At 47.1% G+C, this 19,353-nt stretch overlaps 1 protein-coding gene across 4 annotated transcripts in view; it reads left to right on the top strand.

Annotated features, from left to right (window-relative positions):
• Positions 1-19,353, top strand: part of LOC121293375 (DENN domain-containing protein 5B) — a 297,453-nt gene that overhangs the window by 277,259 nt on the left and 841 nt on the right. For all 4 annotated transcript variants that reach the window (XM_041216395.1, XM_041216394.1, XM_041216397.1 and 1 more), the window contains 6 exons: positions 20-165; positions 4,683-4,801; positions 6,055-6,242; positions 9,485-9,567; positions 12,355-12,481; positions 16,397-16,571. In XM_041216395.1, coding sequence (XP_041072329.1) covers positions 20-165; positions 4,683-4,801; positions 6,055-6,242; positions 9,485-9,567; positions 12,355-12,481; positions 16,397-16,571 — 838 coding nt within the window. The remainder of the gene's footprint in view (positions 1-19; positions 166-4,682; positions 4,802-6,054; positions 6,243-9,484; positions 9,568-12,354; positions 12,482-16,396; positions 16,572-19,353) is intronic.

The raw sequence follows: 19,353 nt of genomic DNA, 5'->3' as shown, positions 1-19,353 counted from the left end.
CTCTTCTTGCTTTCCACAGTGATCCCATACAGAGCTGTCATTATTCCGATCAAAAAGCTGAGTAACTCCATCACTACCTCCAATCCTTGGATCAGTGTGTCGGGTGAGCTGGGGGACACTGGGGTGATGCAGGTCCCCAAGAACGTTTTGGAAATGACTTTTGAGGTTGGTGCATTGCTTCAATTGTGCTTTTCTTTTGAAACAATTTGACTTTCAGCCTGTTTTTAAGATCTCATCCTTGTCTTCAAATCCCTCTCAATCTCCGTAAACTCCTCCAGTCCGTGACCCTCTCCAACATCTCTGCATTCTTCCAATTCTGGCTTGATTATGTCTGCTGATTTTCATTGGTCTACCATTGCGCCCATGCCTTCAGCTACCTTAGCCTAAGCTATGGAATTCCTACCCCAAATCTCTATGTTTCTCTCCTCCTTTGAGACACTTGTTAAAAGCTATCTCGACCAAGCTTTTAGTCATCTATCCTAATATATGGCCTGGTATGAAATTTTTTAAAAATTTATTCACGGGATGTGGGCTTCGCTGGCGGGGCCAGCATTTATTGCCCATCCCTAGTTGCTCTTGAGAAGGTGCCTTCTTGAACCGCTGCAGTTCATAGGGCACCTTCCTTCCATCATAAAGTCAGAAGTGGGGATGTTCGCTGATGATTGCACAATGTTCAGCACCATTCACAACTCCTCAGATACTGAAACAGTCCATGTCCAAATGCGGCAAGACCTGGACAATATCCAGGTTTGGGCTGACAAGTGGCAAGTAACATTTGTGCCACACAAGTGTCAGGGAATGACCACAGTGCTGTTAGGGAGGGAGTTCCAGGATTTTGACCCAGTGACAGTGAAGGAACGGCGATATATTTCCAAGTCAAGATGGTGAGTGGCTTGGAGGGGAACTTCCAGGTGGTGGTGTTCCCATGTGTCTGCTGCCCTTGTCCTTCTAGATGTTAGTGGTCGTGGGTTTGGAAGGTGCTGCCTAAGGAGCCATGGTGAGTTTCTGCAGTGCATCTTGTAGATGGTAGACACTGCTGCTGCTGTGCATTAGCGGTGGAGGGAGTGAATGTTTGTGGATGGGATGCCAGTCAAGAAGGCTGCTTTGTCCTGGATGGTGTCAAGCTTCTTGAGTGTTGTTGGAGCTGCACTCGTCCAGGCAAGGGGAGAATGTTCCATCATCTGTGCCTTGTAGATGGTGGGCAGGCGTTGGGGAGTCAAGAGGTGCTCACCGCAGGATTTCTAGCCTCTGACCTGCTCTTGTAGCCACAGTATTTATATGGCTAGTTTCTGGTCAATGGTAACCTCCAGGATGTTACTGGGGATTTCAGTGATGGTAATGCCATTGCACATCAAGGGACGATGGTTGGATTCTCTCTTGTTGGAGATGGTCATTCCCTGGCACTTGTGTGGCATGAATGTTACTTGCCACTTGTCAACCCAAGCCTGGATATAGTCAAGGTCTTGCTGTATTTGGACATGGACTGTTTCAGTATCTGAGGAGTCGCAAATGGTGCTGAACATTGTGCAATTATCAGCGAACCTCCCCACTTCTGACCTTATGATGGAAGGAAGGTCATTAATGAAGCAGCTGAAGATGATTGGGCCGAGGACACTACCCTGAGGAACTCCTGCAGTGATGTCCTGGAGCTGAAATGACTGACCTCCAACAACCACAACCATCTTCCTTTGTGCTGGGTATGACTCCAACCAGCGGAGAGTTTTCCCCCTGATTCCCATTGACTCCGGTTTTGCTAGGGCTCCTTAAAGCCACACTCGGTCAAATGCTGCCTTGATGTCAAGGGCAGTCACTCTCGGTTCATCTCTGGAGTTCAGCTCTTTTGTCCATGTTTGAACCAAAGTTGTAATGAGGTCAAAAGTTGAGTGACCCTGATGGAACCCAAACTGAGCATCAGTGAGCAGGTTAAGCAAGTGCCGGTTGGTTGCACTGTTGATGACCCCTTCCATTGCTTTACTGATAATGGAGAGTAGGCTGATGGGGTGGTAATTGGCCGGGTTAGATTTGTCTTGCTTTTTATTTGTGTACAGGACATACCTGGGCAATTTTCCACATAGCCGGGTAGATGCCAGTGTTGTAGCTGTACTGGAACAGCTTGGCTAGGGGTGCAGCAAGTTCTGGAGCACAAGTCCTGTTGCCGGAATGTTGTCAGGATCCATAGCCTTTGCAGTATCCAGTGCCTTCAGCCATTTCTTGATATCACGTGGAGTGAATCGAATTGGCTAAAGACTGGCATCTGTGATGTTGGGGACCTCCTGAGGAGGACGAGTTGGATCATCCACTTGGCACTTCTGGCTGAAGATTGTTGCGATTACTTCAGCCTTATCTTTTGCACTGATGTGCTGGGCTCCTCCATCATTGAGGATGGGGGTACTTGTGGAGCCACCTTCTCCAGTGAGTTGTTTAATTGTCCACCACCATTCACGACTGGATGTGGCAGGACTGCAGAGCTTAGGTTTGATCTGTTGGTTGTAGGATCACTTAGCTCTGTCTATTAACTTGCTGCTTATGCTGCTTGGCATGCAAGTAGTCCTGTGTTATAGCTTCACCAGGTTGACACCTCATTTTTAGGTTTGCCTGGTACTGCTCATGACATGCCCTCCTGCACTCTCAATGAACCAGGATTGATCCCCTGGTTTGATGGTAATGGTAGAGTGGGGGATATGCCGGAACATGAGGTTACAGATTGTAGTTGTATAAAATTCTGCTGCTGCTAATGGCCCACAGCGCCTCATGGTTGCCCAGTCTTGAGTTGCTAGATCCGTTCAAAATCTATCCCATTTAGCAGAGTGGTCGTGCCACATAACACGATGGAGGGTATCCTCAATGTGAAGGTGGGACTTTGTCTCCACCAGCCCTGTGCGGTTGTCACTCCTACCAATACTGTCATGGACAGATGCATCTGAGGCAGGCAGGTTGGTGAGGATGAGGTCAAGTATGCTTTTTTCCCCCTTGTTGGTTCCCTCACCACCTGTCGCAGACCCAGTCTAGCAGCTATGTCCTTCAGGACTCAGCAAGCTCGGTCTGTGGCGATGCTAACGAGACACTCTTAGTGATGGACATTGATGTCCCCCTACATTCTGCGTCCTTGGTTCAATGAAGAGTGCAGGAGGACATACCTAAAAATGAGGTGTCAACCTGGTGAAGCACCCTCGGTGCTTCCTCCAGATGATGTTCAACATGGAGGAGCACTGATTCATCAGCTGTGGGAGGGCGGTACGTGATAATTAGCAGGAGGTTTCCTTGTCCATGTTTGACCTGATGCCATGAGACTTCATGGGGGCTGGAGTCAATGTTGAAGACTCCCAGGGCAACTCCCTGCCGACTGTATACCACTACCACTGCCCCTACCTCTGCTGGGTCTGTCATGCCGGTGGGACAGGACATACCCAGAGATCGTTATTGTGGTGTCTGGAACATTATCTGTAAGGTATGATTCCGTTAGGATGACTATGGCAGTCTGTTGCTTGACTAGTTTGTGAGACAGCTCTCCCAATTTTGGCACATGTCCCCAGATGTTAGTAAGGAGGACTTTGCAGGGTCGACAGGGCTGGGTTTGCCGTTGTTGTTTCCGGTGCCTAGATCGATGCCGGTTGGCCTGTCCGGTTTCATTCCTTTTTATTGACTTTGTAGCAGTTTGATACAACTGAGTGGCTTGCTAGGCCTTTTCAGAAGGCATTTAAGAATTGTGAGCCTGGAGTCACATGTAGGCCGAACTAGGGTAAGGATGACAGATTTCCTTCCCTAAAGGACATTAGTGAACCAGATGGGTTTTTACGACAATCGATAATACTTCCATGGTCATCAATAAACTTTTAATTCCAAATTTTTATTGAATTCGAACCTGAGTCCCCAGAGCATTGCCCTGGGTCTCTGGATTACCAGTCCAGTGACAATCCCACTACACCACCGCCTCCCTGTTATGTTTGATAATAGCCCTGTGAAGTGCCATGGGATGTCATATTACATTAAAGGTGCTATATCAATGCAGATTGTTACTGTGTTGTGATTTATCCACAAAGACAGCTCTCACTAACTCACCACATTTTGTCAAATATAGGAACTGACTCTACAATTGGGTAATCCCTGGCAAGGATTAGCTCTGGCAGAGAGCCCAGGTTGGGGCATTGGGTGCCTACTGCTCTTGATTTGCCACCTATTAGAATTATTGAGTGGGTCTCAAATCTACAGTCTACAGAGCTTGGCTTCTTACTTTGGATTGCTCTACCTAACTTAACTGAGATTTGGTTTCTCAAGTACTGGATGCCTTCCAGTACCTCACCTGAGTAGCCATTTCTGATGTGAGTTGTGAGAGTGGGGGCTGTTCAACCTGAGAGTGGGCGGCATCACAGTTGAAGTTGATCCTGTCCTCATCCGAATCCACACGTGCACTTTCCAATGGGCTGGGGTGAGTGTCCTTGGCTTTTTTAAAAAAATCCTTAGCCCCCATATATTCAGGGTACTGATGTCAACTGTAGCAACACTAGTGCTGCTAGAACCTCATTGCAAGTATGGAGTCAGCACATTATGGATTGAACCCAAGGTCAGGATCTTGAGAGTCAGCAGAGGGCAGAGGAATGGACACTGAGTCAGAGAGCAGACTGTTGTGTTGCCGTTGGGTGTGTGAACTGTGAATTAATGATCTCCACTTTCCCCTCACTCAGTGCCAGAATCTGGGCAAACTGACCACAGTTCAGATCGGCCACGACAACTCAGGCCTGTTGGCTAAGTGGCTGGTGGATTGCGTGATGGTCCGGAATGAGATTACTGGTCACACTTACAGGTAAGGACCTGACAACACTACACTAAAGACTTTCTGTCAGCAAGACAGCATGATTCGCTTGACCGGCTGCCTGTAGTCCCAGACAATCTCATGCACAAAGAGAAGGGCTGCTGGAGATCGTCAATAGCATCCCCAGTAAAAGTTGGAAACACAGTTTCCTTGTCAGGCATTATCTGTGGAGAGAGACTGAGGGATCCTACTTCACAACTGGAACGAGAGAAGTGGACAGACACATATAGGAAATGGATAGGCAAAATACATACATCTATATCTACAGTTTTTTTTTATTTGTTCATGAGATGTGGGCTTCGCTGGCTGGGCCAGCATTTATTGCCCCTCCCTAATTGCCCCTTGAGAAGGTGGTGGTGAGCTGCTTTCTTGAACCGCTGCAGTGTTGTTAGGGAGGGAGTTCCAGGATTTTTACCCAGCAGCGATGAAGGAACAGCGATATATTTCCAAGTCAGGATGGTGTGTGACTTGGAGGGGAACTTGCAGCTGGTGGTGTTCCCATGTGTCTGCTGCCCTTGCCCTTCTAAGTTGTAGAGTCATGGGTTTGGAAGGTGCTGTCGAAGGAGCCTGGGTGAGTTGCTGCAGTGCATCTTATAGATGGTACACACACTGCTGCCACTGTGTGTCAGTGGTGGGGGGAGTGAATGTTTGTGGATGGGGTGCCAATCAGGCAGGCTGCTTTGTCCTGGATTGTGTTGAGCTTCTTGTGTGTTGTTGGAGCTGCATTCATACATATCAATGGAGAGTATTCCATCACACTCCTGACTTGTGCCTTGTAGATGGTGGATATATATGGATACAGATACATCTACATATATATAAAATATACATGTATGCATGGGTATTGTATGTATATATAGAGAGGCGATAGATTAATATAAGAAAGATATGCACACATAGGTACACACATACACATGTATGTTTATATTAACATAAAAAAAATCATATGTATGGTATTTGGGGAGCACGGAGAGTGGGGGACAGCCTGTCATAGGGCATTGGGGTAACAGCAGATCATTAACAGAAACCACAGCACAACCTGTTTTAGAAACAAGTAACATTTACTTCAGACTCCCCGCCCCACTCATGAACAAATGGCTTTCACACAGTGTTGTCACAGTTTTGTTTGATGGCTTGTGCTCCCTGTGTTATATCACGTCAGGTTCTGTGTTATATCACGTCAGGTTCTGTGTTATATCATGTCAGGTTTGATGGCTTGTGCTCCCTGTGTTATATCACGTCAGGTTCCCCTGCGGCCGGTGGCTCGGGAAAGGGGTAGATGATGGCAGTTTGGAGCGGATCCTGGTTGGTGAACTGATCACCCCGGTCGTGGAGGAGGACCTGAGCAAGCAGTGCCGCACTCCGCCTCAGCTACGATCCCCAACCATCGCAAGGCGCCTCAGCATCACGTCCCTCGGAGGGAAGACAGGCAGTGAGTGCCCTTTCAGCTCTGACGATCTGACAGGTCCGGGTTTCACAAAATCCCTGGGCTACAAGGCCATCTCTGGGAAACAGTCTCGCCACATGTCAGGCCAAGTATACCTGCAGTCCAGAGTCGCACCAAGTTAATGGGAGGATCCCATGAGGGTGACTGGACTGCTCATATCAGGAGAGACCTCCCATTGCCATTCAGTCGGGGGAGTGCTCTTCTGAGGCTGGGGCTAAGACATGTTGTCGGGGCAAAGCAAAGGGAGCTTCACTCTGCATCTAACGGTGCTGTCCAGCCCTGCCCTGGGATTGATTAACACTCAGTGCCTGACATGGAAAGTGTTTCATTTCTCGACATGACCATTGCACCAAAAAACATTGTGATAAAGTCTGAAATAAAGACAGAAAATGCTGGAAAAGCTCCGCAAGTCTGGCAGCATCTGCGGAGAGAGAAACAGAGTTAACGTTTCGAGCCCGTATGACTCTTCTGCACCAAAAAAATTGTTCCTTTTTCTTCCCAGGAGGGTAACTAATCTATAAAATGGCCTCAAAGTAAGATTTGCTCAGTCTCTAAAGCTGGCGCTGCCCATCCTCTCAGAATGAGCCAGTGGCCTAGTGGTAGGGTTGCTGCTTCTGAATCAGAGGGATCAGACCCTACCTCACACAGTCCTGCTCAGTGGAGACTGAAGTACTGGCTCTGAATTGTGTCTGGTGGGTGTGGATGGTTCCTCTTCTCATTGTTTAGGCTGTGCAAGACCATCAAACCCTCCATGCATGTGGGATGAATCATTTCAATTGGTACACCCATGGTAGAGTGATGTGCCGATCTGTTAGATTGTGAATGCTTCCATCTTCTTCATAGTCTTCTCCAAGAGAAGGTCACCCTCTCAAAAGGCCAGTGCCTAATCTCCTGACCGGCCGAACATACTTGTACTTATTCTATTCTAATATGGAAAGTCGCTGGCATGGCAAGAACTGAAGTTGATGAAAGCCCGGCACCTTCAAAGTTAATTGCAGGAATTTTTGGCTGGTGGACTTCTCAGAATAATTTTTCTTTGGATTTCCGATCGTTACATTCGAAAATGAGAATTAGGGGCTGATGTTTCTCTCTCGTGTTTTTGGAGGAGGAGGAAGGGGAAAGATGCGAGTTGGATTTGCTCCAATCTGATGTGAATTGGTCATCTTGGCCAGTCGCACAGGCCAAGGTCCACGACCCTGGGATCATCCCGGGCCCATTTCACCAGGCTGGCTGGCACTGAACTGTGCCAGTTCAGTGGAACCTGGCAATGAAGTCACCACAGCCTTGACATTCCGTGCCTCAGACCAATTTCAACCTGGCACAGAGAACACCAGCAATAGCGAGGCCTCGGAGAGGGTGCAGAGATTTATTGGAATGGCACCTGGGGATGAGGGCTTTCAGTTATGTGGAGAAGCTGGGATTGCTCTCCATATAGAAGAGAAGGTTGAGGGAAATTTAATTTAGGTATTCAAAATTAGGAGGGGTTTTGGTAAGAGTACAGAGGGAGACATTGTTTCCATTGGCAGGAGGGTCAGTAACCAGAGAACATTGATTTAAGATAATTGACAAAAGAACCAGAGGGAGATGAGGAGAAGCTTTTATACGCAGCTACGATCTAGCATGCATTACCTGAAAGGATGGTGCAAGCAGATTCAATAGTAACTTCCAAAAGAGGACTGGATCTAAACTTGAAAAGAAGCATTTGCAGGGTTGTTGGAAAGAGGGACTAATTATATAATTATAAATGGGCATCAGTCAAAGGGATCTTCAGAGTTTCAACTCTTCTCCCTACTTATTAACAGCTTAGATGATGGGATATGAACCGCAATCCAATTTGCCGATGGCACAAAGATAGGAGGCATTGTAAGCAGTGTAGATGGAAGCGTAAGATTACAAAGAGATACTAATAGATAAGTGAACGTGAAAAACTGTAGTAAGTGGGTTTCAATATATGGGTTTCAAGTGTGAGGTCATCCACTTTGGACCCAACAGGATAGAACAAGAGACTTTCTAAATGGTGAAAAGTTAGAAACAGTGAAAGCCAAAGAGATTTGTGGGTGGTGGGGGGGGGGGGGGGGTCCAGGTATATAAATCATTAAAATGTCATTAACAGGTATAGCAAATAGTCAAAAAGACTAAGTTTTGTTTATTCTTTCATGGGATGTGGGCATCACTGGCAAGGTCAGTATTTGTTGCCCATCCCTAATTGCCCTTGAACTGAGTGGCTTGCTCAACCATTTCAGAGGGCAGTTAAGAGTCAACCATATTGCTGTGGGCCTGGAGTCACATTTGGGCCAGACCAGGTAAGGACTGCAGATTTCCTTCCCTAAAGGGGCATGTGGGTTCTTACCACAATCAATGATAGTTTCATGGTCATTTTTACTGAGACTAGGTTTTATTAATTAAACTTCAAATTCCTCCAGCTGCTGTAGTGGGATTTGAACCCATGTCCCCAGAGCATTAGCTGGGACCTCTGGATTACTCGTCCAGCAACATTACCACTATGCTGCCATCTCCTCAGAGATGGCATGCAGGCTCTTATATCTAGAGAACGTGAACACAAAAGGGGAGAAGCCATACCTCAGTTATACAAAGCTCTTGTTTGGCCACAACTGGACAAGAAGTAGTTCTGGGCACCGCACCCTAGGAAGGACATATTAACCTTGGAGAGAGTACAGCGCAGATTCACCAGAATTATACCTGGACTCCCAAGAGTTAAATTATGAGGAGAGCTTAAACAACCAGCGTTATATTCCCTGGAATTCAGAAGGTTATAGAATGATTTGATGGAAAATTTCAAGATATCCAGGGGACCAGGTAGGGTAGATAAACTATTTTTTGCTGTTTGGGGAGCCTAGGACTAGATGTATAATCAAAAAATTAGATCCAGACCTCTCAGGAGTGAAGTTAGGAAACACTTTTACACACAAAGGGTGGAAGAAGTTTGGAACTTTCTTCAATGAACAGCAATTGATATGAGATCAATTGTTAGTTTTAGCTCTTAAATTGGTAGATTTTTGTTAATCAAAGCTATTAAGGGTTATTGGGCAAAGATGTCTGTATGGAATTAGGCTACAGACTAGCCAGGATCTCACTGATAAGGCTTGAGGGGCTGAATGGCCTTCTCTTGTACATATATTGCTATCATTCACCAGGGGAAAGAGGTTCATAATTTTCCTCATGGAAACCTGTCTGTTCAGTCAAACATTTTCATTTTTCTCTGACAGAACCCAACGCTGGCCAAATCCAGGAAGGAATTGGGGAATCTATAAATAACATTGTGAAGCACTTTCATAAACCAGAAAAAGAGGTAGGTTTCAAAACCCTTGAACATTTGAGTCCGGTAAAGATGTCAATGAGCATTGGCTGATTTTATTTTTTCTTTTCTTGCCTTAAGTGTCAGCTTTGACTCAGTTGGTAACACTTTCATCTATATGTTGGAAGATTGTGGGTTCAAATCCCACTCCAGAGACTTGAGCACAAAATCCAGGGTAACACTTCAGTTCAGTACTGAGGGAGTGCTGCATTGTCTGAGGTGCTGTCTTTTGGATCAGGCATTAAACTGAGGCCCCATCCACGACCACAGGTGGGCAGCAAAGATCCCACAGCGCTATTGAAAGAAGAGCAGGGCAAGTTTCCCCTTATGCTCTGGCCAATATTTACCCCTTAGTAAGCAACCAACACCAAAATGGGATGATCTTGGGTCATTGATCACATTATAGTTCGGGGGACCTTGCTGTGTACAAATTGGCTGACGCATTTCCCATTGCAAAAGTACTTCATTGGGACTAAGACTTTGGGACATCTGGAGGTCATGAAAGGAGCTGTGTAAGTGTAAACTCTTCCCCTGTGCAGTTCATGAGTAAGCTTACTCTGCCGTAGTATCCATTCTTAACGTCAGCCCAGGTTGTGAGCATTAGTTGTTCTTAAGCATTGAGAATCCCAGCCAAGCTTAATCCTGATCCCATCCATCGCAGCACAGTCACCGGATAATGATCAGGAGTGGGAATTCCTTCAGATTTATTTTTTCCCCCATCTCTGAGGATGAGTTTGGAGTGCGGGTGGGGCAGATCCAATTATCCAACTTCTGTCTGGACTGGGATGAGCCAACTCGGTATAGGTCAACGATCGAAGCTGGGACTTGCTGGTCTGTAAGGATCAGGACCGTACACACTCCTTTCCCCACAAGGTCGTATGGTCAGAGAGGTAGCTTTTAAGGAGAGTGGTAAAGAACTGGAGAGAGGTGGAGAGGCTGAGGGATCTGAAGAGAGAATTGAAAAAAGTGGGGCCCTAAGTGGCTGGATGGATGCACTAGAGTCAGAGGAGAGGAGAGTTTGGGATAGGGGGGTAGTGGGAATTCTAGGACTGGTGCAAGTTGCAGAAATAAGCAAGGGGTTGAGAATTTTAAATTTGAGGCAGGTGCGTGCTAGGAATCAACATGGACCTGTGAGGACAGGGATTGTCTGAGGTATACTGAGCGGAGGATAGGTGGTTTCTCTGGAGACCACCGGATTAATTGAGTCTAAAGGGGACAAAGGCTTGGAAGAGGGTTTCTGCAGCAGATGGGCTGCTGGAGGAGTGGAGACCACCAGTGTTATGGAGGTAGAGGTAGGTGCTTTCCAGTGGAGAGCATATGGGTTTGAAAGTCAGTTTGGGGTTGAACACCAATTGTGGAATTATAAATCTGACCTGGTAAAATGTCAACTTCCCATCAGTAAAGGTTCACAGCAGCCACCTGTGTTGATATGTTCCTTGTTACCTAGTGGACAAAGCATGGTGTTGCTGAATCAGAAGATATTGTGCTGCAGGAAACAGTGGAACTACAGTGACACCAAATGGCTACAGCCAGAATCTGTTTACATAGGGAATTCCCATTTTAACCAATTTCATTGGCATTTTCAGCATTAAATATCGAGACAAGAAATTATCATTTGACAGTAGAAAGTGAGGTATATGAGCAGGAAATGGTGTACAAGCACATGGGGTATTTTAACTTAACCTGCACATGAGGGAAGTGACAAGATTGCGTGGAATACTGGCTTTTACATCTGCCTGATTTGAATCTGTACTGAAGACAGTGCAGAGTAATATTGGGCCAGAAATATAACCAGTATTCCTGCAGTTTTCCCGTTCATCAAGTTAGATTAAACTGACCGCGGGACTTCCGGTGTAACATATTACAGATGCGCGAAAGCATATTTGCAGTATATTTGCCAGGAGTCCAGTTTGGCAAGTCACTCATTCTTTCAGTAAAATTCTGAGGGATAACAGTTATCCAAGAAGTCGTGTTCCAACTTAGAATGGTTAAAGAGGAGGCCATTCGGCCCATCATATCCATGCCAGCTCTCTGCGAGAGCAAATCCACTAGTGCCATTCTCCCACCTTTTCCTCATAACCCTGCAATTTTTTTTCTCTTCAACTATTCCCCTTTGAAAGCCAAGATTGGATCAGCTTGCACCATACGCTCAGGCAGTGCAGTCCAGATCCTCGCTGTGCTAAAATATTTATCCTCATGTTGCCGTTGGTTCTATTGCTAACCATTTGAAACTTGTGTCACCAATGGGGAACTTCAGACATGTGCTGTGCATGGTTATTCAACTGCTGACTCTTACTTTGTCAAGACTGGAAGCTTAAACCCAACAGCCCAATCTTAAAGCCACATTACTTTGAGTCTATGATGTTGTCAGCTCTCTGGATGGCATATAGCCTACTCTGTAAAGCAGAGCTGAAGGAGCTGCATTCCTCTAGTCCAAGAGAGTGGTCAAACCCTATTTACCTTTCTCGTAAGGTGGGGATGTGAATTAGCATTGTTATTATTTTGTTATAAGAGGTAAAGCTAATCTCTGAATTTGAGTTCCCTCCACCCCCTCTATGGTTCGCTCCTCCTGGAAAGGGGGTCACTCTTTAAGGAAAGGTCAAATGAGGCATCCTGCTCGGAAAATCCATCCCAGCTCAGCCTCCGTCTTTCCCCTGAGCAGATTCTGCAGGCTGCAGCGAGGTATAAATGCACCCTGGGCCAAGAACCTTGTCCGGTTCTTCACCATAGAGGTTTCTGTAGCCTGTGTTCAAGAACTCCCAACTGGTTGTGTTTCCACAGAGAGGCAGTCTGACCATCCTGCTGTGTGGGGAGTTTGGCCTGGTCTCTGCCCTCGAGCAAGTCTTTCACCATGGCTTCAAGTCTGCTCGGCTCTTCCAGAAGAACGTCTTCATCTGGGACTTTATAGGTGAGTGTCAGAAAGCTGGTGGTCCTCCTGCGCTAGACGTTCACCAAAGCGGACAAGTTTTTAGTGCAGAGCTGATCTTCATCAGTGGCCCAGTGTATAACAATAGGTGAAGGTTCAGAGTTCAAAGTCGGTCTGTGCTAAACTAGCTGGTTCCAGATGTGGTGGAGCCAGGGACAGCACAATGAGCATCGCCATTACTGGTTTAGCGAATTGCTTTCCACTAATCTTGCCTGAAGGATGATTAATGGCTGGCTGTTTGACATGTGACAGCGGCTGGAATGATTTAGCTGCTGCCATTTTAAGTCCCTCCGGTTGACAATTAGCATTGTTATTATTTTGTTATAAGAGGTAAAGCTAATCTCTGAATTTGAGTTCCCTCCACCCCCTCTATGGTTCGCTCCTCCTGGAAAGGGGGTCACTCTTTAAGGAAAGGTCAAATGAGGCATCCTGCTCGGAAAATCCATCCCAGCTCAGCCTCCGTCTTTCCCCTGAGCAGATTCTGCAGGCTGCAGCAAGGTATAAATGCACCCTGGGCCAAGAACCTTGTCCGGTTCTTCACCATAGAGGTTTCTGTAGCCTGTGTTCAAGAACTCCCAACTAGTTGTGTTTCCACAGAGAGGCAGTCTGACCATCCTGCTGTGTGGGGAGTTTGGCCTGGTCTCTGCCCTCAAGCAAATCTTTCATCATGGCTAATGGGTATCTAAATGAGACAGTTGTCAACAGGATTATAACTCTGTACTAGAGAACGGCTGGGAAAAGTTACTGAAGGAGAGTATTTAACTTGGAACTATCCTGGGTTTATTTTCTAACAGAAGCTCTGGGTGTTTTTTTTTCTGTCTTCCTCCTCCTCCTTAGCAAGGGGGGTACGAAGGCCAACATCCCAGCAACTGCTGCCCTAACTAAGAACTGGTAACTTTGCACTGTGGAGCTGGCAGTCAGTATATGCAGTACATACAATCTACTGCCCCCTTGTGGAAGAAAGGTGAATGCCTTTGAAAGACAAATGAAAAGAGTTGCATTTGCACAGTCTCTGGAGAACATTGAGACCAAATGGTGCATCACGCTTTTGTCATCACCTCTCTCTATTTCAGTCTCAGAGTATTTCTCACTGTATTTCACTGATAGTCCTGCTCGTTCCATCTCACAATTGGAGCCTGTGGTACAGGCTGTGCCTTCAGAGTAGTAATACGGGGCTGCCACATTAATAGCAGGTTGCAGGCAGGAGTATACTTTCACTCTGTCTAGCCTAATGTTGGCTAAAACATTTGTGGTATCGTTAGGAACCCAGGCGTGACTAGTCACATGATTAGTAAATAAAAATTGTCATTGGGCATGTGATCGAATAACAAAACTGAGCCTCATGGAGTCAGTGTCAGCTTGGATTTTAAAAATTGCCCTAAGGCCAGAAAACATTGACTCATGGTAAATGGTTATTCTTCAGACTGGAGAATGGTAGACAGTGCTGTTCCCAAGGATCAGTGCGAGGTCTACTGCTTTTATTGAATACATATTTATAATATATATGACTTGGATATTGGAATACAGAGTAAAATTAGGGTTAACAAACTTGGAAGTGTGGCAGAGAGTGAAAATGATACCAATTGTCTGCAACAGCACATAGATGGATTAGCAGAATGGGCAGAGAAGAGGCAGATAGAATTGAATACAGAGAGGTGTCAAGTGATACCTTTTGGCAGGGGGATAGGGAGAGGCCATACAGATTTATTGACACAGTTCTAAAGAGTGCACAGGAACTGAGGACCTGGGGGTTGATGTGCACAGATTGTTGAAGGTGGTAGGGCATGTTGAGAGAGCAGTCAGCAAAGTGTCTGGGATGTGGGATTCATAAAAAGAGGTATTGAGTATAACAGCAGGGAAGCCAAGCATTTTTTTATTCAGTCATGGGAAATGAGCATGCTGGCTAGGCCAGCATTTATTGCCCATCCCTAATTGCCCTTGAGGATGTGAACTTTTAGAAAGCTTTGGTTTGGCCACAACAAGAGTAATGTGTCCAATTCTTATTAACGCACTTTAGGAAGGATGTGAGGGTCCTTGAAAGGGCATAGAGGAGATTTACCAGAATGGTTCCAAAGATGAAGGATTTTAGCTACAAGGTGAGGTTGGAGAAGCTGGGGTTGTTCTCCTTGAAGCAAAGGAGATTGAAGGGAAGGTCTGACAGAGGCACACAAGACATCAAGGCATCATTTGGCCAAGTGTGTCATCAACGAGTCCTAGCAAAGCTTGAGTCAATGGAAATCAGGGGGAAAACTCTCCACTGGTTGGAGCCATACCTAGCACAAAGGAAGATGGTTGTGGTTGTTGGAGGTCAATCATCTCAGCTCCAGGGCATCACTGCAGGAGTTCCTCAGGATAGTGTCCTCGGCCCAACCATCTTCAGCTGCTTCATCAATGACCTTCCTTCCATCATAAGGTCAGAAGTGGGGATCTTCACTGATGATTGCACAATGTTCACCACCATTTGCGACTCCTCAGATACTGAAGCAATCCATGTCCAAATGCAGCAAGTGTTGGACAATATCCAGGCTTGGACTGACAAGTGGCAAGTAACATGCACGCCACACAAGCACCAGGCAATGACCATCTCCAACAAGAGAGAATCTAACCATCGCCACTTGACATTCAGTGGCATTACCATCACTGATTCCTATGCTAGCAACATCCTGGAGGTTACCATTGACCAGAAACTGAACTGGACTAGCCATTTAAATACTGTATACAAAAGCAGGTTAGAGGCTAGGAATCCTGTGGTGAGTGACTCACCTCCTGACCCCCTAAAGCCTGTCCACCTTCTACAAGGCACAAGTCAGGAGTGTGATGGAATACTGTCCACTTACCTGGATAAGATGGGTGCAGCTCCAAAAACACTCAAGAAACTTGACACCATCCAGGACAAAGCAGCCCGTTTGATTGGCATCCCTTCCACAAACATTCACTCCCTCCACCATCGATGCACAGCAGTGTGTACCATCTACAAGATGCACAGCAGGAACTCATCAAGTCTCCTAAGACAGCACCTTCCAAACCCACGACCACTGCCATCTAGAAGGACAAGGGCAGCAGGCGCTTGGGAACACCAGCACCTGGAAGTTCCCCTCCAAGCCACTCAACATCCTTCACTCACTGGGTCAAAATCCTGGAATTCCCTTCCTAACAGCACTGTGGGTGTACCTACACCACATGGACTGCAGCGGTTCAAGAAGGCAGCTCACCACCACCTTCTCAAGGGCAATTAGGGATGGGCAATAAATGCTGGCCCAGCCAGCAAAGCCCACACCCTGTGAATGAATAAAAAAAGAATTACAGTAAGTTTAGGTAAGGTAGACAAAAGCTGTTCCCATTAGCTGATGGGAGGGGAACACTGACTTAAAGTTTTGGGCAAGAGATGCAGGGGGGCTGTGAGGAAGGACATTTTTACACAGTGAGCGATAATGACCTGGAAACCCACTGCCTGTAAGGGCCTTGGAGACAGAGACGAATGATTTCAACAGGAAGTAGGATGGACACTTGAAGAAAATCAACTTGAGGGCCAGGGGACAGAGCAGGGGAATGCAACTAATGGAGCACTCTAAGGAGAGTCAGCATTGACTCAGTGGGCTGAATGGTTGTCTTCTATGAAAATAAGACTATGGCTCATATCCAACAACATAAACTTGATTTAGGAACATAGGGGAAAGCTACTTAGCCTCTTGAGCTTGTTCTGCCATTCAGTGGGATTATGGCAGATCTGCCCCCTAAATGTATACATGCCTTCACCCCATGTCCCTTGATACCCTTCCCAACAAACCAGCCCACCCTGCAGTGCCAGACGGGAGCTGGTCTTCAGGTTCAGGGGTTCAACTTTCTCAAACTCTGCACAGTCCACACGTTAATCCTTCTCCACCTCTCTAACCGCAGAGAAAGCTGTCACCTACTTTGAAACAGCCGAAGAGGATGAGGAGTCACAAGAGAACCTGCTGCAGCTGAAAGTCTGCTCTGCAACGTTCTGTCAGTATGTCAACGCGATTACTGCAGCCCCTCGGAGTATCGGAAAAGATGGAAAGTTACAGCTGCTGGTCTGTCTTGGGGCAAGGTAAGAAAATGCAATTCCAAAGTACAAATGTTATGAAGTTTGTCAATTATTACATCTATTCCTCATTTAGCACTCCTAATGTGTTCCTAAGAAATGGTTTGCTAAACAATAATGTGCTGAATAAAAATCACTTTCCCCGAAGAAAACATGTAATTAGGGTGGGCTGCGATCCTGACCTATAATTTTCACCCCATCCACAAACATTCACTCCCTCCACCACCGACACACAGTGGCAGCAGTGTGTACCACTTACAAGATGCACTGCAGCAACTCACCAAGGCTCCTTAGACAGCACCTTCCAAACCCACGACCAGTAGCATATTGAAGGACGAGAGCAGCAGAGACATGGAAACACCACCATCTGGAAATTCCCCTCCAAGTCTCTCACCATCCTGACTTGGAAATATATTGCCGTTCCTTCACTATCGCTGGGTCAAAATCCTGGAACTCCCTCCCTAACAGCACTGTGGGTGTACCTACGCTACATGGACTGCAGCGGTTCAAGAAGGCAGCTCACCACCACTACCTCAAGGGGCAATCAGGGATGGGCAATAAATGCTGACCCAGCCAGTGACACCATCCCATGAAAGAATTTAAAAAATTAAAAACCTATGGCTGTCTTGAACTTAACTGACCCAAAAATCCTCTTACTAATTTACTAACTCTTAATACCTTACTTACTAAATTACTCTAACTCTTACTAACTCACTAACTCATACTTACATTACCTCCAGCTCTTTGCTTCCCTCCCTGATCCTCCTCCTCATCATTTGCAACCATCATGCCCACTCCCTCCCTCCCTCTTGCCACTTCACTCGTCTCCTGAACCCTTGCTCGCTGCACCCCCTCCTCCTCTATCTCTATTCCCTGTTCCTCTGCTTTTAATGTTCTCCCTTTCTCTCTCTCTATCCTTGTGTGTATCAATGATTTTCTCTCTCCAACCCTCTTTCCTTGTCATTTTTAATCTCCTTTCCTCTGTCTGTTCTCTCCTCACCTCTTTCCTTGTCTCTTTCCTTTCTTCAACTCTCCCCTCTCCTCCCCTACTCCCCTCCCCTGTCCTTCCCTCTCCTCTCCTCCCCATTCTCCCCCCTACCCACCTCCTCACCCCTTCTCCTGTCCTTCCCTCTCCTCTCCTCCCCATTCTCCCCCCCCACCCACCTCCTCACCCCCTCCCCTCCCCTGTTCTCCCCACCTCCCCTCTCGTCTTTCACCTCTACTCTCTTCTTTCCTCTTGCCTCTCCCCTTCCCAACTCTCCTCTCCCCTTCCCAACTCTCCTCTCCTCTCCCCTTCCCAGCTCTCCTCTCCCCTTCCCAACTCTCCTCTCCCCTTCCCAACACTCCTCTCCCCTTCCCAACTCTCCTCTCCTCTCCCCTTCCCAACTCTCCTCTCCCCTTCCCAACTCTCCTCTCCCCTTCCCAACACTCCTCTCCCCTTCCCAACTCTCCTCTCCTCTCCCCTTCCCAACTCTCCTCTCCCCTTCCCAACACTCCTCTCCCCTTCCCAACTCTCCTCTCCTCTCCCCTTCCCAACTCTCCTCTCCCCTTCCCAACACTCCTCTCCCCTTCCCAACTCTCCTCTCCTCTCCCCTTCCCAACTCTCCTCTCCTCTCCCCTTCCCAACTCTCCTCTCCCCTTCCCAAATCTCCTCTCCTCTCCCCTTCCCAAATCTCCTCTCCTCTCCCCTTCCCAAATCTCCTCTCCTCTCCCCTTCCCAACACTCCTCTCTCCTTCCCAACTCTCCTCTCCCCTTCCCAACTCTCCTCTCCCCTTCCCAACTCTCCTCTCCCCTTCCCAACTTTCCTCTCCCCTTCCCAACACTCCTCTCCCCTTCCCAACTCTCCTCTCCCCTTCCCAACTCTCCTCTCCTCTCCCCTTCCCAACACTTCTCTCCCCTTCCCAACTCTCCTCTCCTCTCCCCTTCCCAACACTTCTCTCCCCTTCCCAACTCTCCTCTCCCCATCCCAACACTTCTCTCCTCTCCCCTTCCCAACTCTCCTCTCCTCATCACAACACTCCTCTCCTCTCCCCTTCCCAACCCTCCTCTCCTCTCCCCTTCCCAACACTCCTCTCCCCTTCCCAACTCAACTCTCCTCTCCTCTCCTCTCTCCAGAATTTCTGCCTGCTCCTGACCTGCTGTCTTCAGGCATTGCCGAACATTCCTGACCCCTTTTGGAACTGGAAAATGCAGCTGAGCACACGTTCAACGTTTCTTAGGTGGCACCTTTTAACGCACCTGTCTCTCCCAGTTCACCAGGTGATGGTTTAGAGCTGCAGCAATGTGGCACTCAACCAACAAGAAGGGAAAAAAAGCACCAAATTGCAAGACTCAGTGCCTTATATGCCTCGTCATACACATGGGACAAGTTAAAAGTCAGCAGTGCTGTTTGTGGGGATGGTAGAAACCTCTGACTGAGCCTACGCTTGATGGTAAGGGGTCTGTCCCAGCACAGAGCAGGGAGCCAGCAGATTAACCCTTTGTAATTCAGTACTTCAGCCAGTGAAGAGTGCTGGCTGACTAATAGAAGACGGGGGGGGGAAGTGTAAAGAAAATAGCAGAGAATTCAGCAACACGGTAAGAGCCTAGATGGCTAATTGTACCTGTGCCTGCTATTTGAAAGACCTCCTAATTACTCCTCCAGCCCTGTTCTTTCCCTGTAGTTGAACTATCCTGTGCAAATATTCAGGGGAGAGAGGTGTAATGGGAAGAATGAACAGCGGACACCAGGAAATTCAGCCCAGCATTTGAAATTTTTAAACATCTAGGGCCAGCCATTGTGTTAGA

The sequence above is a fragment of the Carcharodon carcharias genome, chromosome 21, assembly GCF_017639515.1.
Source record: "Carcharodon carcharias isolate sCarCar2 chromosome 21, sCarCar2.pri, whole genome shotgun sequence".
Taxonomy (NCBI): domain Eukaryota; kingdom Metazoa; phylum Chordata; class Chondrichthyes; order Lamniformes; family Lamnidae; genus Carcharodon; species Carcharodon carcharias.
Note: the sequence above shows the minus strand (reverse complement) of the source record. Positions and strands in the feature narration are given on the sequence as shown.